At 46.0% G+C, this 21,588-nt stretch overlaps 1 protein-coding gene across 1 annotated transcript; it reads right to left on the bottom strand.

Moving 5' to 3' along the window:
- Positions 1-2,793: 2,793 nt before the first annotated feature.
- On the bottom strand, positions 2,794-19,906 carry LOC307245064 (uncharacterized protein; the record flags this gene model as incomplete). Its single annotated transcript, XM_080020473.1, has 7 exons — positions 2,794-2,954; positions 3,236-3,384; positions 6,139-6,230; positions 17,569-17,915; positions 18,124-18,330; positions 18,860-19,072; positions 19,696-19,906. 7 exons carry the CDS (start codon positions 19,904-19,906, stop codon positions 2,794-2,796), a joined length of 1,380 nt encoding a protein of 459 aa, XP_079876599.1.
- Positions 19,907-21,588: the final 1,682 nt, after the last annotated feature.

Genomic DNA, 21,588 nt, shown 5'->3' with positions numbered 1-21,588 from the left:
AAATTACATTACATTATATTATTTTATTTTATATTATATTACATTCTTCTGCCCTCACCACGTGAAGCCATATGTGGCTATACAGCGAGCTAAACACTCTTCCAATATGTGCCCGACGTGATCTCACTTTGGTATCTTTAATGAAAGCGGTGTAAAACTGTGGAATAATACAGAAATATGCAGATGTAGATAACAATACGTTGTCATAGTATACGTATGAAATCACAGAATGGGCTTTCTCAAGGGCAGTGCCGAGGCTGATGAAAGAGATGGTAATCCTGGGACGTGATCAGATTTACTGTGTGTGTCTCTGTCTGCCTATGCCTGGTCTGATGTCATACTATCATGACAGTGCCCTGATGTCGCAACACAGACTGGTGGAGGGGCTTCTTGGGGAGAAACACTCCCCGCCTGGCATCTGCAAGATGTCAGCCCCTCAGGATCCTTGACCCTGGGGAGTTGCGCTTCAGGATCTTCTGCATGGGGTCCCTGGGACGACCTCTGAGATGGGCCCTAAGGAAGAGCTTTGTTGTACCGTCCTTGTTTGTCTTTATCTCGATCTATCTTCCTCCCTTTCTCATTGTTGCTGGGAAAAACCCTAGTGACGAGCCCAAGGGGCCAGTCGTTCCTTCTGGCCTGGTTGTCTCGCAGCAGGACAACGTCCCCTTCCTGCATATTTGGCCTCTCGCTCCTCCATATATGGCGTCCCTGCAGGCCCCCGTGGTATTCGCGTCACCACCGTTCCCAGAAGGTGTTTGCTAAACTCTGGACTTGTCGCCACTGGCGATTGAACAGGTCCCTTTCATTGAACTGCCCCGGAGGTAACAGGGATGAGCCAACCTTCTGGGTGAGCAGAGTAGCGGGAGTGAGAATGGTTGGGTGCTCTGGGTCCGTGGAAACTGATGTCAAAGGCCTGGCATTGACTATGGCTGTGAAGCATGGCGTCCAGTATACGACGCGTGACTCCGATCATCCGTTCCCAGCTGCTGCCTATGTGTGAGGAGTGTGGGGGGTTGAACTTCGACGTGTACTGCACGCGAGATCATGCACGTGAAGATGACGGCCCAGCGCTTGCTGTTCGCCTGTCCTCCTCGGGTTCTTCGTGCGGTTACAAGCCAAGGGCCAAACACATCTACCCCTACGGAAGTGAAAGGAGGGTCCGTGCTAAAGCAATCGACGGGTAGGTCTGCCATGATTTGCTCCCCCGTCTCGCCTTGCTGTCTGCCACAGGTCACGCAGCCATAGATTGTGGCACTGATGGCCCGCTTACCCCCGATGACCCAAAACCCAGCTGCCCTCACAGCTCCCTCGGTGTCGGCCCTGATGCGGAACTTGCTCGTGGAAGTGTCTGACTACCAACGTGGTGACGTGGTGTTTGCCCGGAACCAGTATTGGGTGATTCACCTCTGGAGTGACCTCTGCTTTTGGCGCCTTCCGACTCTAAGGAGGCCGTGTGGGTCAATGAACGGACAGAGTTTGCTAAGCGGACTTCGGTTCGAGACGGATCTGCCGCTTTGGATGGCGTTGATCTCCTCCTTGTATATTTCACTCTGGACCAGGATGATTGTCCTCTTCGCTTGGTCGAGTTGCTCTTTGGAGAGGGGTTTGTTGCAGGCATGTCAACCGCGGCATGGGCTGTCCCAAGCAGCCTGGGTGAAGAAGTGACAAGGTGCAAGAGCCTAGCCACTGCTCTTGAGAGAGACCTCCAGCTGGAGAAATTCCTAAATTGCGCGCAACTAAGGCTGACGGAAAGGCGCGTGATGCTGACCGTGACCTCGGGGCATAGCTCCACATCGGTTCCCGGGCTGACAAGGTCCAAGCCTGCCTCAGGAGGTTGAACTTCCTGAGCCCTTGTGAGGAAGGCAGCTCCATTTAGCCAAGAGAAGAGGGCTAGCTGGTTGGCTGGGATGGCTCTTGTAGTCTGATCAGCAGGATTTAGGTCCACAGGGATGTAATGCCACTGACTCGCCTGTGTGGATCTTCTAATGCACTAGACTCGATTGTGAAAGTAGACGTAGAATCATCTCGTCTTATTGGCAATGTAGCCTAGCACCACCTTGCTATCGGAGAAGAGTCGGACACTGTCTAGCTTGGTGTCCAGCTCCTGTAGGATGACTTCTGCCATCTCGACTGCTATAAAACAATGGCACAGAGCTCGAGTCTTTGGATGGTAATGTCAGGTTTTGGGGCCAGCCTCGCCTTGCCCAGGATAAATCCCAACTCGGTCTGACCTTAAGCGTTAGTCACTTTGAGGTATGCAACGGCACCAATTGCCTTGGTGGATGTGTCGCAGAAGATACACATCTCTCTCCTCTGAGCTCTAGACATTGGCAGTGATGTAAACATCTTCGGGATCTTCAGTCTCTGAATATCTTGGAGCGAGTCTCTCCACCTCAGCCACTCCCCTAGTCTCTCGTCCGGTAGAGGGGTGTCCCATTCGTCGCCGGCAGCAGTAAGCTCTCTTAGGATGGCGCGACCTTGAATGCTGACAGGTGCGGCAAAACCCAGGGGATAAAAAAGACTGTTGACGGTCGACAACACGTCGACGTTCGTCTGAACGCTCTCCGTAGCTGTTACATGAAGGTGAAGGTGTCGATGGACAGGTCCCATCTGAGCCCTAGACTGCGTTGCATCAGAGGGGAGTCCTGATCGAAGTCGAGGTCTTGTAAGCCTTTGATAAGGTCCTCCCCCTGAAAAGCTCTCATGACGTCGGGACTATTGGATACAATCTTGTGAAGCCTGAGGTTGGACTGGGCTGGCATGTCCTGAGTGCTTTTCAGCACGATGACGGCCTCAGTTGCACTGGTGAAAGACTTCAACCCACTGACGCGCTTCAGCCCCGTACTCCTTCTCCCCTTCCATTGCGGCCCTCTGTAGTCCATGTATGGCTACAGCTAGGGAGGGGCGATTGCCGAACATGTGGACCTTCATGCGAAACTCTGTCACTTCATTGTCTAGATGATGGTCACGAAACCACAAGAAACGAAGATAGCCACGGTGACCTTTCCTGACCAGAAAGTTATGAAACATCTGCTGAATGTCAGCCATAATCGCCCTGAAACGTACTAAGACCCCGATCAGACTGTTATTTAAATCTGGGCCTTGAAGAAGGACGTCATTTAACGATACGCCGTTGTACTGTGCACTGGAGTCGAACACGACCCTGATTTGTCCTGGTTTCTGTGGGTAATAGACCCCAAAGTTTGGTAGGTACCAGCGCTCCCCGCCATCTTACAGCATGGGCTGGGTTCGGCGTGTCCACTGTAGAAGATCTTCTTTACAAACTCCACGTAGCGGTCCCTCATCTTCGGCTTCCTCAGCAGAGTGCAGCGAAGCGACACAAGGCGGTTGAGGGCCTGGACTCTGTTGTTGGGCAGTCGTGGTCTTCACTCGTGGAACGGGAGGGGGGGCCACCCAACTGTTTGCGCTGTCCTTGAAGAACCCGCCCCTGATGATGTCGAGAAAGGCCACATCCTCGACCGAGGGCACAGTCCTATCATCATCGGCTATGGGGGAAAAGACACGGTCCCCCACAACCCCGCTCGCTGCGTACGGTCCGCCTGGGACCTCCTCTACCACACAGAACTTAATCTCGCACGGGCGTAGATAATTGGGCCGTCCGTTCTCCAGAACCTTGGTCTTGCTTGCACATGCAGTGGGCCTGTGCGCTCCCCCAAGGCAGACGTCGCCCACAACAACCTATCCCAAAGCAAGCTTCTGGGCGTGGGGAGCATCGCCCGGACCATACACCAGCCCATAGATCCTGTGCGTGCGAGGTGCATTCCTGGTCAGCAACAGCAGGATTTCGGCCGCGGGGTCAATTGGCGTTATCTCAGCGGCCACCTTTCTCAGATGCAGATGGTAGCCTGCGGCCGCCGGCGTGGCAATCTCGCCCCTGCTGTGTAGGGATGTAGTCACACTCGGTTAGCGTCGGTAGTGGCAGGCCCACGAGGGACCTCAGCTGTTTGAGGTTCTTCTCATGGATCGCCGGGAAGTTGTCTAGCCTTGCAAACTACGCTCGCTCTGTGCCCTCTGGCGCGTCGTAAACTTCGCCAAACCACCGCCATACTCTGTCTCGGCCGGCAGTTGGATCGTTGATGTGGGTCGCCCTGACCCTCTCGACTTACTCTAGTGCCTCCCCAGAGAGCCACCTGGTGAGCAGGTCTACCTCCTCGCTTGGTCCTGCTGTGGCGTTGCGGAAGCTCCCCTTCCAGGATAGATAATCCTGTATATATATATATATATATATATATATATATATATATATATATATATATATATATATATATGTATATATATATATATATATATATATATATATATATATATATATATATTAATTACACAAATCAGCCACAACATTAAAACCACCACAAATAACCACTAATATTGTGTTTCTTTCTCCCTCATGCCGCCAAAACAGCTCTGACCCGTGGAGGCATGGACCCCACAAGACCTCTGAAGGTGTCCTGTGGTATCTGGCACCAAGACGTTAGCAGCAGATCCTTTAAGTCTTGGAAGTTGTGAAGTGGGGCCCCCATGGATCGGGCTTGTTGTACCAGCACCTCCCACAGATGCTCCCTCGGATTGAGATCTGGGGAATTCGGAAGCCAAGTCAACACCTTGAACTCTTTGTCATGTTCCTCAAACCATTCCTGAACATTTATTGTAGTGTGGCAGGGCACATTTTGCTGCTTATAGAGGCCAATGCCATCAGGAAATGCCGTTATCATGTAGGGGTGTACTTGGTCTGCAACAATGTTTAGGTAGGTTGTACGTTTGGTCCTGACATGAATGCCAGGACCCAAGGTTTCCCAGCAGAACATTGCCCAGAGCACTGCGTCCACCAGCTTGCCTTCTTCCTATAGTGCATCCTGGTGCCATCTCTTCCCAAGGTAAACGACGCACACGCACCCGACCATCCACATGATGTAGAAAAAAATTGGATTCATAAAACCGGGCCACATTGCTCCATGGACCAATTCTGACGCTCACATGCCCATTGTAGGTGCTTTCGGCGGTGGACAGGGGTCAGCATGGACACTCTGACCGGTCTCATACGCAGCAAGCTGCGATGAATTGTGTGTTCTGACACCTTTCGATCATAGGAGCATTAACTTTTTCACCAATTTGTGCTACAGTAGCTCTTCTGTAGGATCGAACCAGATGGGTTTGACTTCGCTCACCACGTGCATCAATGAGCCCATGGGCACCCATGACCCTGTCGCCGGTTCACAAGTTGTCCTTCCTTGTACCACTTTTGGTAGGTACTAACCACTGCATACTGGGAATAACCCACAAGACCTGGCATTTTGTAGATGCTCTGACCCGGTCGTCTAGCCATCACAATTTGGTCCTTGTCAAAGTGGCTCAGATCCTTACGCTTGCTCATTTTTCTTACTTCCAACACATCAACTTCAAAATTCACTTTATATCTGTTTTTTTTATGTTATTTGTATATTAGTTCATGAGTTATATTTTCATCTGTTGTCTTAGTTATGAAGTGTTGAAAAAGATTCACATTTCTTTATCTGTATCATTTATCCATTACATAAGGTGGACCACTAACAGTAATTCAATACCAATATCACTCTGATTCCTTCTTTTTAAGTATCAGTCCAGATCTGATCCATTAAGTCTATTTAACAGTATAGATTTAAACCGTTCAGCATCATTAGAACATAATTATTGAAGTAATGCTTTTTTCCCCCTTCATTGGAGACAAGTTCCAGTGTGTCAAAAAAGCAGAATATTCAATAAATATTTGACATGTTGGATATTGATCTTGGTATTAAAACCTCAGCCTGCTATCAGATCAATAGCAATACCATTATGAGCATTGATGCATCCAACTGATAAACCCACTGCACAGCTATAGAGGACCTTATAACTGGTTGGAATTCAAGAAGGCCAATCTAGTTCAACCTGTCCACTCCAGTCAGTGAAAATAACCTTTTAGTGGCTAAAAATAGGTAATTGACACCTTTCCCATTGCCAGGAGAAATGTCACAAAACAGTCGAGGAGACAGCAACGTAAACAAACAACATAAAACTGTAAAACAAAGTATTTTGAGCCGTTCAAAAGAATCAGATCGTTGATGAACGACCACACAACACAGTAGAAGCAGTGTGGAGCACTTGCAGCACAGATACTCCATACTGCTGGTGTACACACTGGTCCTTAGGCTGGGAGCGGAGCCCAGCGGGGAGCGTGGGGGTTCTCCGCTGTGCTACACAGAGTGCGATCCCCACACTCACAACATTTCACGGTCCTCCATGCGGAAAAAACTCAATAACTTTTGCTTTTGGATTCTAAATGGGATATGAAATGATTGATGATACACGGATATTCCTGTCTATTTAAGTGCCAGTGTCTGGAATTTCAACACGCCCCCTTTACCCGTGCCAGGTAAAGGGGGGCAAAAATTAGCGGGTCGACCTGCTCACATCTGAGCCGATCGGAGGGGGAACCGATTAAAACCTGGGTCTATTGCCAAGTCATTTGACCCGGGACTGAGACCCGGGTGCTACCTTTCCCACTGATGACAAATGCTGATTGTTAGCGGTGTACAGGGTTTTTGGTGCAGTGTGAAAGGGGTATAAGATCCCTAAAGTAGTGTGTTGTAATGGTTTAAAGTTAAGTAGATTGCAATTTGAGAACCACCAAGCTGAGTTGTTTGAAACTCTGGGGTTCAAAACAAAACCAAGCACTGTTAAGGAAACCTTACTTGAAGCCCTGGATGTGTGCCACGGACCCACATCCACTCCCTGCAGTGTCATGTGGCTGCCAGCTCTTAAAAAGTCAGATAATAGGTTTGGTCGCAGTCCGTCAGTCACTAGTCGTTCTAGTCGTTACTAGCCCTTACAGAGTTGAAATATCGATGTCAGTTGCCTAATAATCTACACACAGTACACTGACAAACTGCACGTGCCGCTCTTCCTCTCCCTGCGTGTCGCTTGGCAGCACAGCTGCGACAGTACGAGCCCAATCGATCAGCACGGCAGGCGTGGTCTGCGCCCCTTTAAAGACCGGACATTAAGGAACGGCCCTCCATCACGCCCGCCGCTGCTGGGCGTCTTCATTTCCCGCCAATTACACCAGAGGAGCAAGGTCCAGGTCTCACACCTCATCATGGGCGACCATCAATCAGTCTGCATGGGTGGGGTGGGTAGATGCGGGGGTGCAATTCTATTTGTCCGATGATGAATGATGCCGCTGATGTCTTTTTCCACATTGAAGTCAGTGCGACTTGGAACCGCCTCCACCAACCCCCACCCCTCAACACACACATTAACCACAATGTTCCTCTCATACTATTGTAACTGAGTCGATATTTGGGGGGTATTTGGAGTATTTGACTGAGTCAGTTATTTTACTCATACACAAGTATCCATGACACGATGTAATCTACTCTACACAACTTTTACAGCATTTCCAGTACAGACTTCATCTACAACTACTTCATCTCCACCAATCGATCCAGCTTATGTCCAGAATCTGAGTAGTTCTTTATCATAGCATCTTCTACCCATAATTGTACTAGTCATTAGATCACAGTATGTGGTAAATAATGGTACTTCCCACTCCTACACATTTGTGTATGATATATGCAAATATAAACGAATTTGCCTTGCCTTCCCACCTCTTGTTTCAGACGTAGGAGGGTCCATGCATGATCAACGCCCGGACCTGAACGCCGCTCCCCCAAACGTGACCCTCGTGCTCAGGTTACATCCGCAATCTGACCTAATTTCCTGCTTGGCTGCTTTACAAATGGCTCCTGGAAGCCGAAGCCAGGCTTCAGACACCATGACACTCTGGGGATGGTCTGGTGACCATAACGGCGGCATGATTCGAGTGGGCATGAGTCCAGCTCGGTGGATTTGTACCTCCAGGCATCACAGTCTGATCTATTTCAATTCAGTGAAACACAAAGAATGCATGATTTATCCAGTTGAGATGTTTAATAAAGTGTAAATCTTGCTTTATGGAAAGCGTTGTTGCAGGTAAGGTAACAGAAGCAAACGTTTCGAAAAAATCCGAAATTCTGGATTATTGCAGAGATCTAGGTTGTGATACCCTCATGCTTTCTCATCGACAAAGAAGAATCTGGAACGAGGTCTCGGTCTTACTCTTGGTAAAAAGGGAGAACCGCCAGAAAAGGACAACTTGTAAATGGCCTGTTTGAAACAAAGACATTCTCGCGTATTCAAACACCAAACTTGATGATTTGCACAGGTTTGGGATATTGATTCCTTCAGTGCTAACCCTGATGGCTCCATTATTACAAAAAGGGAAAAAATGACAACATCGGCATGCGACTTTTACTTAAACTTGTTCTGGCAAGCTAAAACAATTCGGCAGGTCATTGACAGAAAGCCGCACGTCGCAATCATATGAATCAGCCGCACAATGACTTGACCTCAGTGTGAAAACACACATCATCCGCGGACATGCCCTCTCTGTACGAAAACAAAATGTCTAACCTGAGAGAGGTGCGGACCTACTCATGAGCATGCAGTGCAGCCGCATCAGGGTTTTGAACTGTGGAAGGTCCTTTGTTGGGTTTCAAGTGGTTTCAGAGCGAGAATCATGATCCTTGCCCGGACTGGTCTACTCTGGCCCACTCAGTACCTTAAAGTGCTGCCTGCGTTGCCTCAGTGGATATTTTTATATTGGATAAGTGGTCATAATCAACTTACATCATCTTACATAAACTCCTGACAAAGCCTGTAATATAACATTGTGTTATATACATATGAACACTTACAGTGCCGCAGCTTTCATTTTGAACTCAGTGCTGGTAAAATAATAAAGAATCGTTTGAAAGTTACAAACAAAGAAAATTCGACAAAAGTGACGTGCTTACACGGTTGCTAGTAGAACCACAACTATTTTACGCACTTGAGAAATGAATCAGACGACCAACCTTTGTCCAAACCTGAGCCTTTCTTGAACCGGGTTAGGAAGGAATCGGGCTATTTCAGTATTTCAGTAGATTTAGCCATGGGGGAAACCAAACAATGTTTAAAAAAGCAGATAGATATTGGCGTGACCTCAAACCCTGGCCAAAGCAAAGGCGTTTGACCACATTTGGACTGGGTTGGTGACCCGGCGGCCCAAAGGACGTCCCCCCCCCCCGATATAAAGGCAGATTGACTGACTGATCGGTTGACTCATTGATTGGCACAGTCTCTCTTGGTTCTCGTGTGTGTGCACCGTATGTGCACATGGGTGTGTGTGTGTACATGGGAATCAATACCACTGCCAAACAAAGCTCCCTGCACACAAAGGGTTAATATTCATCTGAATTGACTTCAAAACGCTAAAGAGTAATTATAGCTGAGTACTATACAAAACAATGTTTGGGCGGATCTGCCGAGCCAGTATAGTTTAGTTCTGTCAAGAACTAATTTGAACGGCACATGTAACATCATGTAACAACAGCCAGTTTTTTTTAAACCCTGTGGACAGAATCCATTCAAACACTATTCGAACACTTTGCTGTTTGCCCCTTTTCCATTTTGGCTGCTTGATTGCACTTAACGGCCTTGAGACGAATCGGAGCGCAACCCTAAAGAGAATCAGGGCCCAATCAGCGACCGGTTAGAGCAAATTTAAAACGGGCGTGCTCTGATTGCCCGATGCCTCCGAGAGCCGGATCCCTCGTACGTACGTCCGCCAGGGGCTGCGACGTATGTGCACTGCCCCGTCCATGAAGGTGGATTGAATAAGGCTGCTGATGAGGCTATTCTGTCTGCCGCTGCTGGTGTGAATGCCTGAACGGCTGGCAGCTGGCGTCATTGACTGGCGGCCATTGTGGCGAGCCGCTGGCCCGTGACTTTCCCAGCTGGGCCATAAAGACCATCAAAAGCCACTTATGGGAGTATTGGGATTTAGCACTTGATAAAATGGTCTTCAGACCATTGTTGACAGTATAAGTGTGTCATTTCATTTGGCATTGCGGTTACATACCCTGCAAGGACCGGATTATCAAGGAAAATATCAATGTAATGCAACTCCTTATATCATATGGAAGTCAATATACTGTATTATATTCACTTATCGACACTTTTCATAAACAGGCTATATAGGGTTCGGGTTATTCAATATATACAGGGTTTCACTAAATGGTTCACAAACAAAAAAGAGGTTTGAAAACATTAATCCTGTGACTTTTGAGTCCCTCCCCACAAACAACAGCCTCAGCCTTTTGAACTTCATGGCGCCGCGTTGGAAGAGGAGAGAACTATGAAGTTCAGTGGCGAAGTACATCATTTAAATTCTGAGCCCTTTTTCTCTGGCCCCCTCATTTTCACAGAGGACAATGCATGGTCATAAGGGCTCATATGGCTTCAAGGTGGAGATGCAAAGTACATACAGGGTTTGCGACTTTAACGTAACGTATTTCAATGATTAAGTATGTATTTCAAATGAATTTCATATGGCTCGTTTTAAGTCAGATAGTTTGTATTTATACCGCCGTTTGACGCGCAAAATATATTAATTAGTAAACTGTTACTTCTTAGTAGTAGATTCATCTTTTTGATCACAGAGCTCTGCAGCTCTGTACAGCGAGGAGTCATTCCAGTGCAGGTCAAAGTGGAATAATCACTGCATCCTGCGGATCGATAGATGGTTATGTGTCCAAAAATGTACAAACGTATCGTTTGAATAACTCAACTTTTGAGAGGCTGGAGGGTGCATTTCTCTTTGTCCGCACAAGCTAGGCTAGCTTAACCCCTCTGCCACCATGCACTGCTCTAACACAGTTAGCATGCAGCCTGCCGACGTCTCAGTACTGGACACACTGGTGTGAAATTGATTTCAATCTTCTCGTTTGAATAAAGGTAAGATCGACCGAGAGCAAATTTCTCGAGTATTTAAAGATTTTAACATGCTCATGCAAAAAGTTGGTTAATTTATTCTAGGAAAGGTGAATCACTGAGTTCGTAGGTTCTGTACGTCATAACAGAAAATATATGTGGCTGCTGACTGCCCACTCCCCTGCCACCACATAAACAACTTTCGTGGCGTGAACAAGATGTTTAGCCACCTAAACACCGTCATTTCATAAGTCACCATTTTTATTTTGTTTGATGTGAGTTCTGGAACTTGGCTCTGTAAATGCACTATTTTCCCTTGACTACAGTATTGTGTGTATGTGTTGTGTGTGTGTGTGTGTGTGTGTGTGTGTGTGTGTGTGTGTGTGTGTGTGTGTGTGTGTGTGTGTGTGTGTGTGTGTGTGCGCGTGTGCGTGTGGGTGTGTGTGTGTGTCTGTTGGTGTGTGTTTATCATGAAACTTTTGCCCAGAAAGCAGTAATTCAGTGTGAGATAGTAGTTTCATGCATCGCGTGTCAATCACTTCTTCAAGAAAATTGCTCCATCAATTCAGCTTTGTATAAATGATTTGGAAATGTTGGAATTATAATTGGTTTTGAAGGATACACATTGACCCCCCCCTCCCACACACACACACACACACACACACTCCCCCAGCATATAGGTCTGTGTTTTTTTTTGCAGGTTTAGTGAAAGTCATTGTTGGAGATTTACTGCCCTGTCAAGCAAATCCACACTGCTCCCGGATACCTTTCAGCCCTGTGCGCGCCCGATGATTCGGAAACTTGATGGACACAGAAACGTTCGACCCCCCTCAGATATCGGAAGTCTGCGCCTGTCGGGGTTCACGCCAAACTTTCTATTTCCTTCTGCATGTCGGGGGGTGAGTTTGGGAACCTGTACCATGTGAGAGTCAGCAGACAGTCCCGCTTTCGGGAACCACCGCGCTGTGCGATGAGCATCTGCCATCAGTAATGGAGGTAACAGCAAAACGCCCTTATCACTACAACGGATAATACACGTAGTGTAGATGGTGGTCTTGAGGTTAATGGGATAGATATGGAGACGGGAAACATATACTTAAGTGGGGCCCTGCTGGCTGTTCCAAAGTCTAGACTTAAAACTAAAGGTGACCGTGCCTTTTCCGTCAGGGGCCCCTTGGCTTTGGAGCGACCTGCCTGAGGAGATACGGCTCCCGCTGAGTCGGTGACTTCTTTTAAATCACTTCTCAAAACCCATTTTTATAGACCTGCTTTTATGTGATGTCGCCCCCTTACTTTATCTATTTTATTTTTTATTTATTCTTATTTTTGTGTTATTTATTTATACATTTATTTACTTTTATACTTGTTTGTTTCAGTCAGCTCGGCTCCCAATCGGCTCTCAGCCTTTCCCGTGCGACAATCCACAGACTGCGTTCCCCCCGAGCTACAGGAGAATATTTGATATTTGTGATTTGCGATTGTGCCGCTAGGACAGAATTTCCGAGCAGATCAGAAGTGAAATACACTCGTAGTGTCCCTTACACCACTGGATAATCTGGCAGGATAATCTTCAGGATTGTCGAAAAATCTGGATTTTTTTATTGGAAGGAGGGGAATCGGGGCAAAAATCGGCTCCATTATCTTGTAGTGTGAACCCTGCTTCAGACAGGGCACTATGCACGAAGACAAACACGCCCGTTCTCTCCGCCCCCTGGGAAGGGGCTTCCAGGGGGCGTCAAAAACTACTGACCCTGAAAATGAAGGTCAACGCAGCATTATAGTCCCCGGGTGCAGAGGGGCTGAGGGGCGGAGCTCCATGAGGTGTGTCATCCGAAATGAAACCAATGAAGATCGGCTGAGGGTTAATACTTTTAAATCTAGGCTCAAAACCTTCAGATTTACTTTTCTGTGAATAATCTGATTATAATTTCACTTTAACTTCCTATCTCTGTTATTTTATTATGTCTTCATCTGTATTTAGCGTTTCATTTTTATGCTTTTATTCTTTATTTGCTTATACATAATGTCTTTTATGGCTTATGTAAAGGTTTGGGGTTCTCAATGAGTGGCCCAGAGACCCCTCAGGGGTCCAAGGGTTCCAGGGGTCCCAAGCAAAGACATCATCACAAAATGTACTGGTCCTTGATCCTAGTTTCACTGTTATCTCATTAACTATGATACAAACATTAACCCATTTAACAATTAAAATCAAAAATAATAATCTCAGATTGGAGTTTCAGACACAAAATCTTATCAAATAGGTGCCATGGCCCAATGCAGATCAAATGAAGGGTCGTGGGAAAAAGGTTGAGGATCCCTGATGTAAAGCACTTGCACTTACCTACATACTGTGCTCACAACCAAGAACAGTGTTGGTTATGTACGATTCTTAGATCAGCTCTATAGATTTAAAGAAAGTGCAGCACATAAAATCAATAAGGCAATAATACCAATGAGTGTGGATAATTGCCAATAAAGGAATTGGCAATATACAACAAACCAAAACATTTACAAAAAATATAAAATAAAATGGCAATATACAATAAAACCAAATATCCCTCATACACCTCTGTATCAGCAATTGAGAGGTTCATTGTTCTTTTTTTGGTGCAGTTTGTATTGTGACAAAAGTAAGAAATTGTGCAAGTTTGCAAAAATCTATATATAAAAAATCTGCACATACAGTTTTACAGTTTTACAGTTTAGTGCAAAAAGCTGAATATAGGAATGGCTCCTCTACATCCCCCTAAACACAGACTCCATCTCCCCAAAAACCCTGAAAGTGCCCGACGGTGCTCAGGAAGAACAGGAGGAGGATGCAGCTCGGACTCCCCCAGAATATATTATGCCCCCTCCCTGTGAATGTGAGAGACTATTACCCAGCAGCCCATGGGAAGTTCTTATCAGCATCAACCAGATGGAGAGAGCGGCAGCTACGTCAATACTTCAAGACTTATGATGGAGTGATGCAGCCTGGAAGCCATTGAAGAGAGGGGCTGTGATTTCAGATTAGCGTCGTTTTCAGATTTTTTTCTCCTCTTTTTTCTCCTTTAATCTGTCAAAGGAATCTCATTAATGTCTATGATTTCATTGTGTTTATATGGTGGCGTGGTTCGCCGTGTAGGTTAAGAAGGGGCCGTTGGTGATAGTGAGGATTTGTGGGATATTCAGTTAACGATGGTTGCATTGGAGAGATAATGGATCAACTTCTAAACAGAAATCTTGAATTTGTTAAACCAATATATATTTTTGGGGTTTTCTCGAATTATAATGTACGTCTTCATTTCTTGATTTTAAAGAGAGAAAATTGAATTTTTTGTTTCAATTGACATTTTTTTCAGTGCAGTGAAGATAGAACACATTCAGGCTTGAGACATTTCTCAACATGTGTATCTGTGTTTAATTCTATTTCAATAGAAATAGCAAATGGGCCAGAGTTAAAAGGCAAATTTCAATCTGTCGTCCCTGGCCAGATGATGAAAGGCGACATGCAACCACACGCAATAAAAGAAAAGCTATTATTTCTTATTTATTTTCTCCTCGCCATTAAAACGTCGGGACATCTATGAAACAGTCTTTACGTTACACACACTGTCCATTTCATAAGAGCTTCTCATCGCGTGGATGAAAAAACCGTCCCCATAAAGCTCATCAACCGTAATTAACCGCAATACAGCCTTAAAAGACAACATTTAACGATATAAATCACAATATTATGATAACCAAAATCTCAGACAATATCTAGACTCATATCACAACATTGATATTATAACCACATATCGTTCAATGAGTCTATGGATGCATGTGTGTGTGTGCATATTGTTTTTTTTTCTTCTCCGTTATAACCATCTCTGAAAACCTGCTTTGTGTTTGCAGGGCAACATAAGTGAACTCGATTAGCAATCACTAGGTTCGATTAGCAATCAAAGGTTCCTCCAAATCTGGAGGAACCTTTTCCGTGCATGTTTTTACCCAAAAGGAAATATTTTAAAAAAGAGGCCGCGATCGGTTTGCCGTTCCGTCGGATTAGTCTTTGTATCTGATGCCGCTGCAGAACAGACAATAATAGTCACCAGGCACGAGGCAGTGCGCAGACTCAGCGGCCCCCCCACCGCAATTCTACTAGGGAGTGGGTGGGGCTGGTTGGGGGGAGGCGGGGTACCCAAAATGCAATACTTAGTTCAAATTGGAGACGCCTTGGCGCACTGACCCACTTTTCAGAGGTGTTATTTTGGGATGTCATTACCACCGAGCCTATGGGTCAAATGCAAGGTGCATGGTGTCCGTCCGCTCCAAAAATGTTGGAGTTTACATGTACGGTGTTCGGAGGTCACTGCTGCCCATTTTAGTGCTGAATTTACCCAGTTTATTATAGACACACAGCTTTCCCCACTCCTCCGCTCCGAGTTAATGGCGTTCTAATCCTCAAGCAATAACGTGTCGTTCTCGCTCAGGTATGTGTCGCTGAGGAGGCGGCTTCCCTCGACGCCGAGCAGATTGAGCTGCACCCATGTAAGTTATCAGACCTGCTGTGTCTGCTGTGAGGACACCGGGATACACCTGCTTGCTCCCCAGCAATTTGGAAGGTAAAAAGGGGAAGATCTTGGAGCCTCCAAATGGAGTCCCAGCTGCATCTGAATCGATCGTGATTGGGATGGCGGAGGGCGGGGTGGGGGTGGGGGTGGGGGTGGCGGTGGGGCGGGGGGAGCAGAGGAGGAAGAGGAGGAGGAAGAGGAGGAGGATGCTACAGGCTCGATTAGAGGAGGAGGATGCGTCAGGCTCGATTAGGCAATACATCCTATCTACATCTTCAGCTCCATCCCCCTGACCATTAGTGGTGAATTCACAGCTGTCAGTCGGCTGAGAGCAGGCGGATGCGTCTGACGCCTTCTCCTCGACAACATGTGTTGGTGAAGGACAAAAATCGAGAATGCGCTTGTGACATCGGTTATATAACGCCGAATACACCCGCAAAAAGCGCTTCGTCATGTCGTCACCGGCGCGTTGCATCGAGGGCTTACGCGCCCCCATGCGTGTCGTGCTGCTGAGGCGAGCAGATATGACATGGCGTCACCTTGGAGGTGGGATGACATGGGGGCTGGCAGAGCGACACACCCGCCCCTGGCTGTGCCACTAGGACCGGCATGCACCTGTCCCCTCTGGCTGGGTGGGGGGTGTGTGTGAGAGGAACCCTCAGTGGCTCGGGTACGTCCCCTGCAGGCCCGGTTGGAATTGCATGGTCAGCGACGGTTGAGCTCGTCTTAGAGAAGGTTGGGAGAAAGAGAAATAACGAGAACAACGATGGAGAAATGGGGAGGACTGAACAAACCTAATGAAAAGAAAGAATGTCCCCTCCGGGCCGGTGCATGATTTCAAGAAGAATATTTGTCACACAGCACACCACACCACACTTTGTAGGAGGCCTACATGTACATGTAGGTCTCCTACAAAGTGTTTCCTTATTTCCGATTTCATTGTATCTTATCAGCACTGTATTAAACTCCAGAGCTTTATTGATATTGTACACTGTCCACTGTGATTACAGACAACATGAGGAATTAAATTTGGAAAACATGGCCAAAATGTTGGGTTAGAGATGGTAAGGGTAAGGGTGTCGTCCATGTCCAATCGGATGCCTTTTGGACTATTAGGGTTTACAACGGGCCGACGGGACAATGGCGTGGCACCAACAGGCCAAAATACTTTTTGTCATTGCTACCGGTTTACTGGTGAATTAAGGCATGATTGATGGTGAACATACCAATTTAAGTCCAGGTTATGGTGCCCAGATGAATGGAAGGGTGGGTGGGCGAGGTGGGGGTTACAGACAGAGGTCACAGGTTGAAATCCTCTGGGGGTTTTGGCTGTCTGTGTAGACCCAAGATCTTTTTTGTTTCATTTCATTTCCCGGTGGAATTTGGAAAGCAAACGTCTCTTCCAAACTTCCACAGCAACAGTTTGCAACTTTGCTGCGCAACATGACCACAGCGTCACTTTGCCAAACTTTTGCGACGCTCACAGAGGCCGTGGTGAACGAACCCCATCCCGCGTGGTGTGGGCAAAGGCGTATCAACCGTCCTCCATTTTGATGCAAACAACGTGTGGGATTGGTGAACAGTTTTATGGGTCCGTGCTCCCATCTGCTGGCACAGCTGTGTCATGACACCTTTCTGAGAATATTAATTTGTTCATTTTCTGAAGAGAAGAAAAAAACACAAGACGGTGCAAAAACATGTTTACACCGAGATTACATTACTCAATAGGCATAATAAATACCTTTATATAAGGAATGACTCACTTTCAGAGACATGCAGACAAAAAAGGGATTATCTAAAGACATATAAGACGGTAAAACACAGATGTACTGTACTAAAGTCATTCTGACCATTTTCAATGCTCAAATAATAAAAAAAAAAAACTTTATATTGTAGTGCAGGGGTCTCAAACTGTAATTTTCTGGGTTTTCTTTTTCCACAGTACATTAGTGGATTGCATTATAACATATTAAAAATATCTATACATTTTTTTGTAAAATTCTATTTTACTTATTTTGTTTTATATTTGGAAAACATAAATCTAATTGTATGGATTAATTATGCATTGTGATTTGAAAAAATTGTTTGCGGTCGCATTGAATTGTCATTAAAAAAGGCCGACTGTGGACCGGTGGTTTGAGACCCCTCATCATCGCCTACAAAACGTGAGGCGTTAACTAAGCAAATTCCGCTGGCCGGCTCCGACTAGTGGCTGGAAGTGGGGCGGCAGCCCCCTGCACCTCTTGGCTGAGATGGGCAGGAGCTCAGCGTTGGCTTTCATGTGCTCTATTCTGCTGGACAGTTCCAGATCGCTGTCGATGACCAGCGAACACCGCTGGGCGTAGCTGACCAGGGTCTCCTCTCCCTGGCGAAACATGCCCACCAGGGGGACGGTGTCTTTGCAGGCCAGGTGGAGCTCAGCGATGGGCGCCGTGTTGGCAATGGTGTTGCGGTCAATGCCGTAATGACGGAAGGCCTTCGTCATGTTTTTCTTCTTGTTGTAGGCCGACAGGACCTGCTTGTAGCGGTGGATGACATACTTGATACCGGTGGCTGGGGAAGGGAGGAGAGAGGGTACCCAGAACCATGACCCAAGGTGGTTTTATAAAAGAAAGATAGTCCATCGTTAACAATGAAAGCAGCTTGGTTACTGTGTGCCTGCGTGGTTTAAGGCAAAGTGGGGAAATCCCTCCAGCCCTTGGACCTCATGTCTTCACATCCTCAGAATGTGACCACATCTCAAGCGCTGTGACTGTGTTACCTCTTTTCCGGCTGTAGTCCTTCCCCTTCTTCCCTCCTTTCGTGTCCTTGCCGTGCCTCCGTCCCCGGCGCTCACTGGAGGCCACGGACGCCTCGGAGGAGCACAACCCTCCCGAGTCGCTGCCCCTGCTGAGGGAGGAGCTCGACGGCAGCCGCTCCCTCTTCCGTGACTTGGGCTCCGAGTGCTGGACTTTACTGGCGCTGGGAGCTGTGGAAGAGTCGAGAGCCAAAAACACGATGAAAAGTTTAGTTTTTAGAGGCTGCACAAAATGGACATGATCCCTGGTAATACTTTTTTTTGAATACGGCATGAATGATAACTATCATAAGAGGGTTGTTATGTAATTAAGTTATTTTCAACTTTTACTCTGGGAAATTACTCGCAACCAGGGTGGTGCAGGAATCCCCACATTGCCAATTGATGGTGGAGTTTTAAACCTCAGCTCCACTGTTTTGTTCCTCCACCTGTACAAGGACTTTTCTATTCTAGGTTGGCCATTACAGTAAAGGAAGACCCTTCTCATAATGGTGGAATGAGCTTTTTCATGAGACTGAGCAGATATTCTGCTCAAGTCCAAGCTCCTCTGACCTCCACCTCATGACCTTTAACCCTTTGACCCTTCCCAAATCCCAGCACGGCATCTCTGAGCTAACCCTTGCCCACCTTCTCCCTCCCTTGTGTACAAATTGTACAGCAAGTCACTGAAGTGTTCACTAAAATGGCGCTCCGCCCGCACCTTCGGCCGGCGCTGCAGGTGGAGCGTAAGTGGTGGCAGCTCGGCTGCTGGTCAGGTTCTCGATCTGGCTCCGGAGGAAGCTCCGGTCCTGCATCAGGTCCTCCACCTGCCGCTCCAGGGCGCTGATCCGTTCCTGCTTCCTCTCCAGCATGCACTGCAGCTTGGTGATGGTGAGGAGAACCCGGTGGGGGGGCCCCTCTGAGGTAGAGGCAGCTGGAGACAGAGGGGTAGAAAGATGAGAATGAGTGAGAGAAAAATAACAAGATGAGCAATAGAGAGTTAGAAAGAGACCCAGGGAGAGAGGAGAAGTGGGGAATGAGAGAGGGGGAGCGAGAGAACAAGAGAGAGCAAGAGAGGGAAAGAGGACATTTTTGAGAAGTTTGAATTGTATTATTTTTATATGCCTCTATTTATATTAATTATTATGATTAGTATTAATAATCCTAATAATAATAATAATAATAATAATAATAATAATAATAATAATAATAATAATAATAATAATAATAATACATGTATTCATATACAAATCACACTAAAGATCTAATTAATCATGAATGCATAGCTATCAAACATTTACAGTTAAAATAATCCATCAATCAAACAAGCAAATGCAATAAAACATCAACAAATGGATGTTGAATTTGTAATAAGGTGTAATGTGTAATAATGTGTAATGTGTAATAATGTGTAACATGTCATAATGTTTAATATGTAATAATGTGAAATATGTAATAATGTGTAATGTGTACAAATATGTAAGATTAAATTATGTGTAATATGTAATAATGTGTAATGTGTAATAATGTGTAATAATATGTGCTCATCCCTCATACAGGACATGGCGCTGCTGGGCGTGTTGTCCTGGACCACGTCAGAGCTGTTGGTCCCCCCATGCAGGTTCTCCCACTTGATGCACAGCTGCTCCCGCTCCTGCTTGGGCCACGATGTGGCCCTGCCCCGCTCCCTCGGCCTCACCGAGGAGGAGTCAATCTCTGGGGGAGAGGGGGAGTAGGCTGAGAGGTCCTGGAGCCAAAGGGAGGACATGGTCTCTCTACCTGGACAAGAGGTGAGTAGAATATAATTTAATGTAGTACAACAGAATATAATATAATATAATGCAACAGAATATAATAGAACACAATATAATGTAATATAATATAATAGAACAGAATATATTTTTACATAATAGAACAGAATATATTATATAATAGAACATAATATAATACAATAGAACACAATATAATATAAGAGAACATAATATATTATAATAGAAAATAATAGAATAGAATAGAATAGAATATAATGGATTATAATATAATAGAAATTAACAGAATATCATAGAATAGAATAGAATAAAATAACATACAACTGTATTATGCACAGAAGTAGACAATTTGTTGTAAAATACAATAAGTAACAAGACAAAATAAACCATGGTTCATAAATAACAATGTTTTATACATTATATTTATCCCTATATATATATATTTTACTGTCTTACAGCGTGATGTTACCTTTAGAACTTTCTGTTTTCAAGTGGTTTTGAATTTTCTGTTTTCCTCACTATTAGAGCGGATTTCTAAGATGTTTTTTACCTTAATGTTTTTTATTTTTTATTATTTATTTTACACAATGGTCTCTTCTGTGCATTTTAAATCTGTAACCTCTTTGATATCTTGCTTTTTAAACACTCTTTATTATTATTATTATTATTATTATTATTATTATTATTATTATAAGAAATAATAATAATAATAATAATAATAATAATAATAATAATAATAATAATAATAGGTGGGATTTTCAAATCACATTTACTTATCCAAAAGAACTGAAATATTATTCCACATTGTGCATCTATAAATGCTGCTGATGCTTTAACCCGGTTCATTATTTTGGGGGAGCAAACGTGGCGCACCGCTGCGTCACCCCCGGTTTCCATGGAAACGATGCGCGCCGCACAAAACCGAAGACGCCGCAAAAAGAAAACAGACGAAGGGACCGACCTATCGATCAGTCACCATCCATCCCATCATCACCCACCATTCATCCCATCATCACCCACCATCCATCCCATCATCACCCACCATCTATCCCATCATCACCCACCATTCATCCCATCATCACCCACCATCGATCCCATCATCACCCACCATCCGTCCCATCATCACCCACCATCCATCCCATCATCACCCACCATTCATCCCATCATCACCCACCATCCATCCCATCGTCACCCACCATCCATCCCATCATCACCCACCATCCGTCCCATCATCACCCACCATCCATCCCATCATCACCCACCATTCATCCCATCATCACCCACCATCCATCCCATCATCACCCACCATCCATCCCATCATCACCCACCATCCGTCCCATCGTCACCCACCATCCGTCCCATCGTCACCCACCATCCATCCCATCATCACCCACCATTCATCCCATCATCACCCACCATCGATCCCATCGTCACCCACCATCCATCCCATCGTCACCCACCATCCGTCCCATCGTCACCCACCATCCGTCCCATCGTCACCCACCATCCGTCCCATCGTCACCCACCATCCGTCCCATCGTCACCCACCATCCGTCCCATCGTCACCCACCATCCATCCCATCGTCACCCACCATCCATCCCATCGTCACCCACCATCCGTCCCATCGTCACCCACCATCCGTCCCATCGTCACCCACCATCCATCCCATCGTCACCCACC

Source organism: Zeus faber (genome assembly GCF_960531495.2).
Source record: "Zeus faber genome assembly, chromosome: 19".
Classification (NCBI taxonomy): Eukaryota; Metazoa; Chordata; class Actinopteri; order Zeiformes; family Zeidae; genus Zeus; species Zeus faber.
Note: the sequence above shows the minus strand (reverse complement) of the source record. Positions and strands in the feature narration are given on the sequence as shown.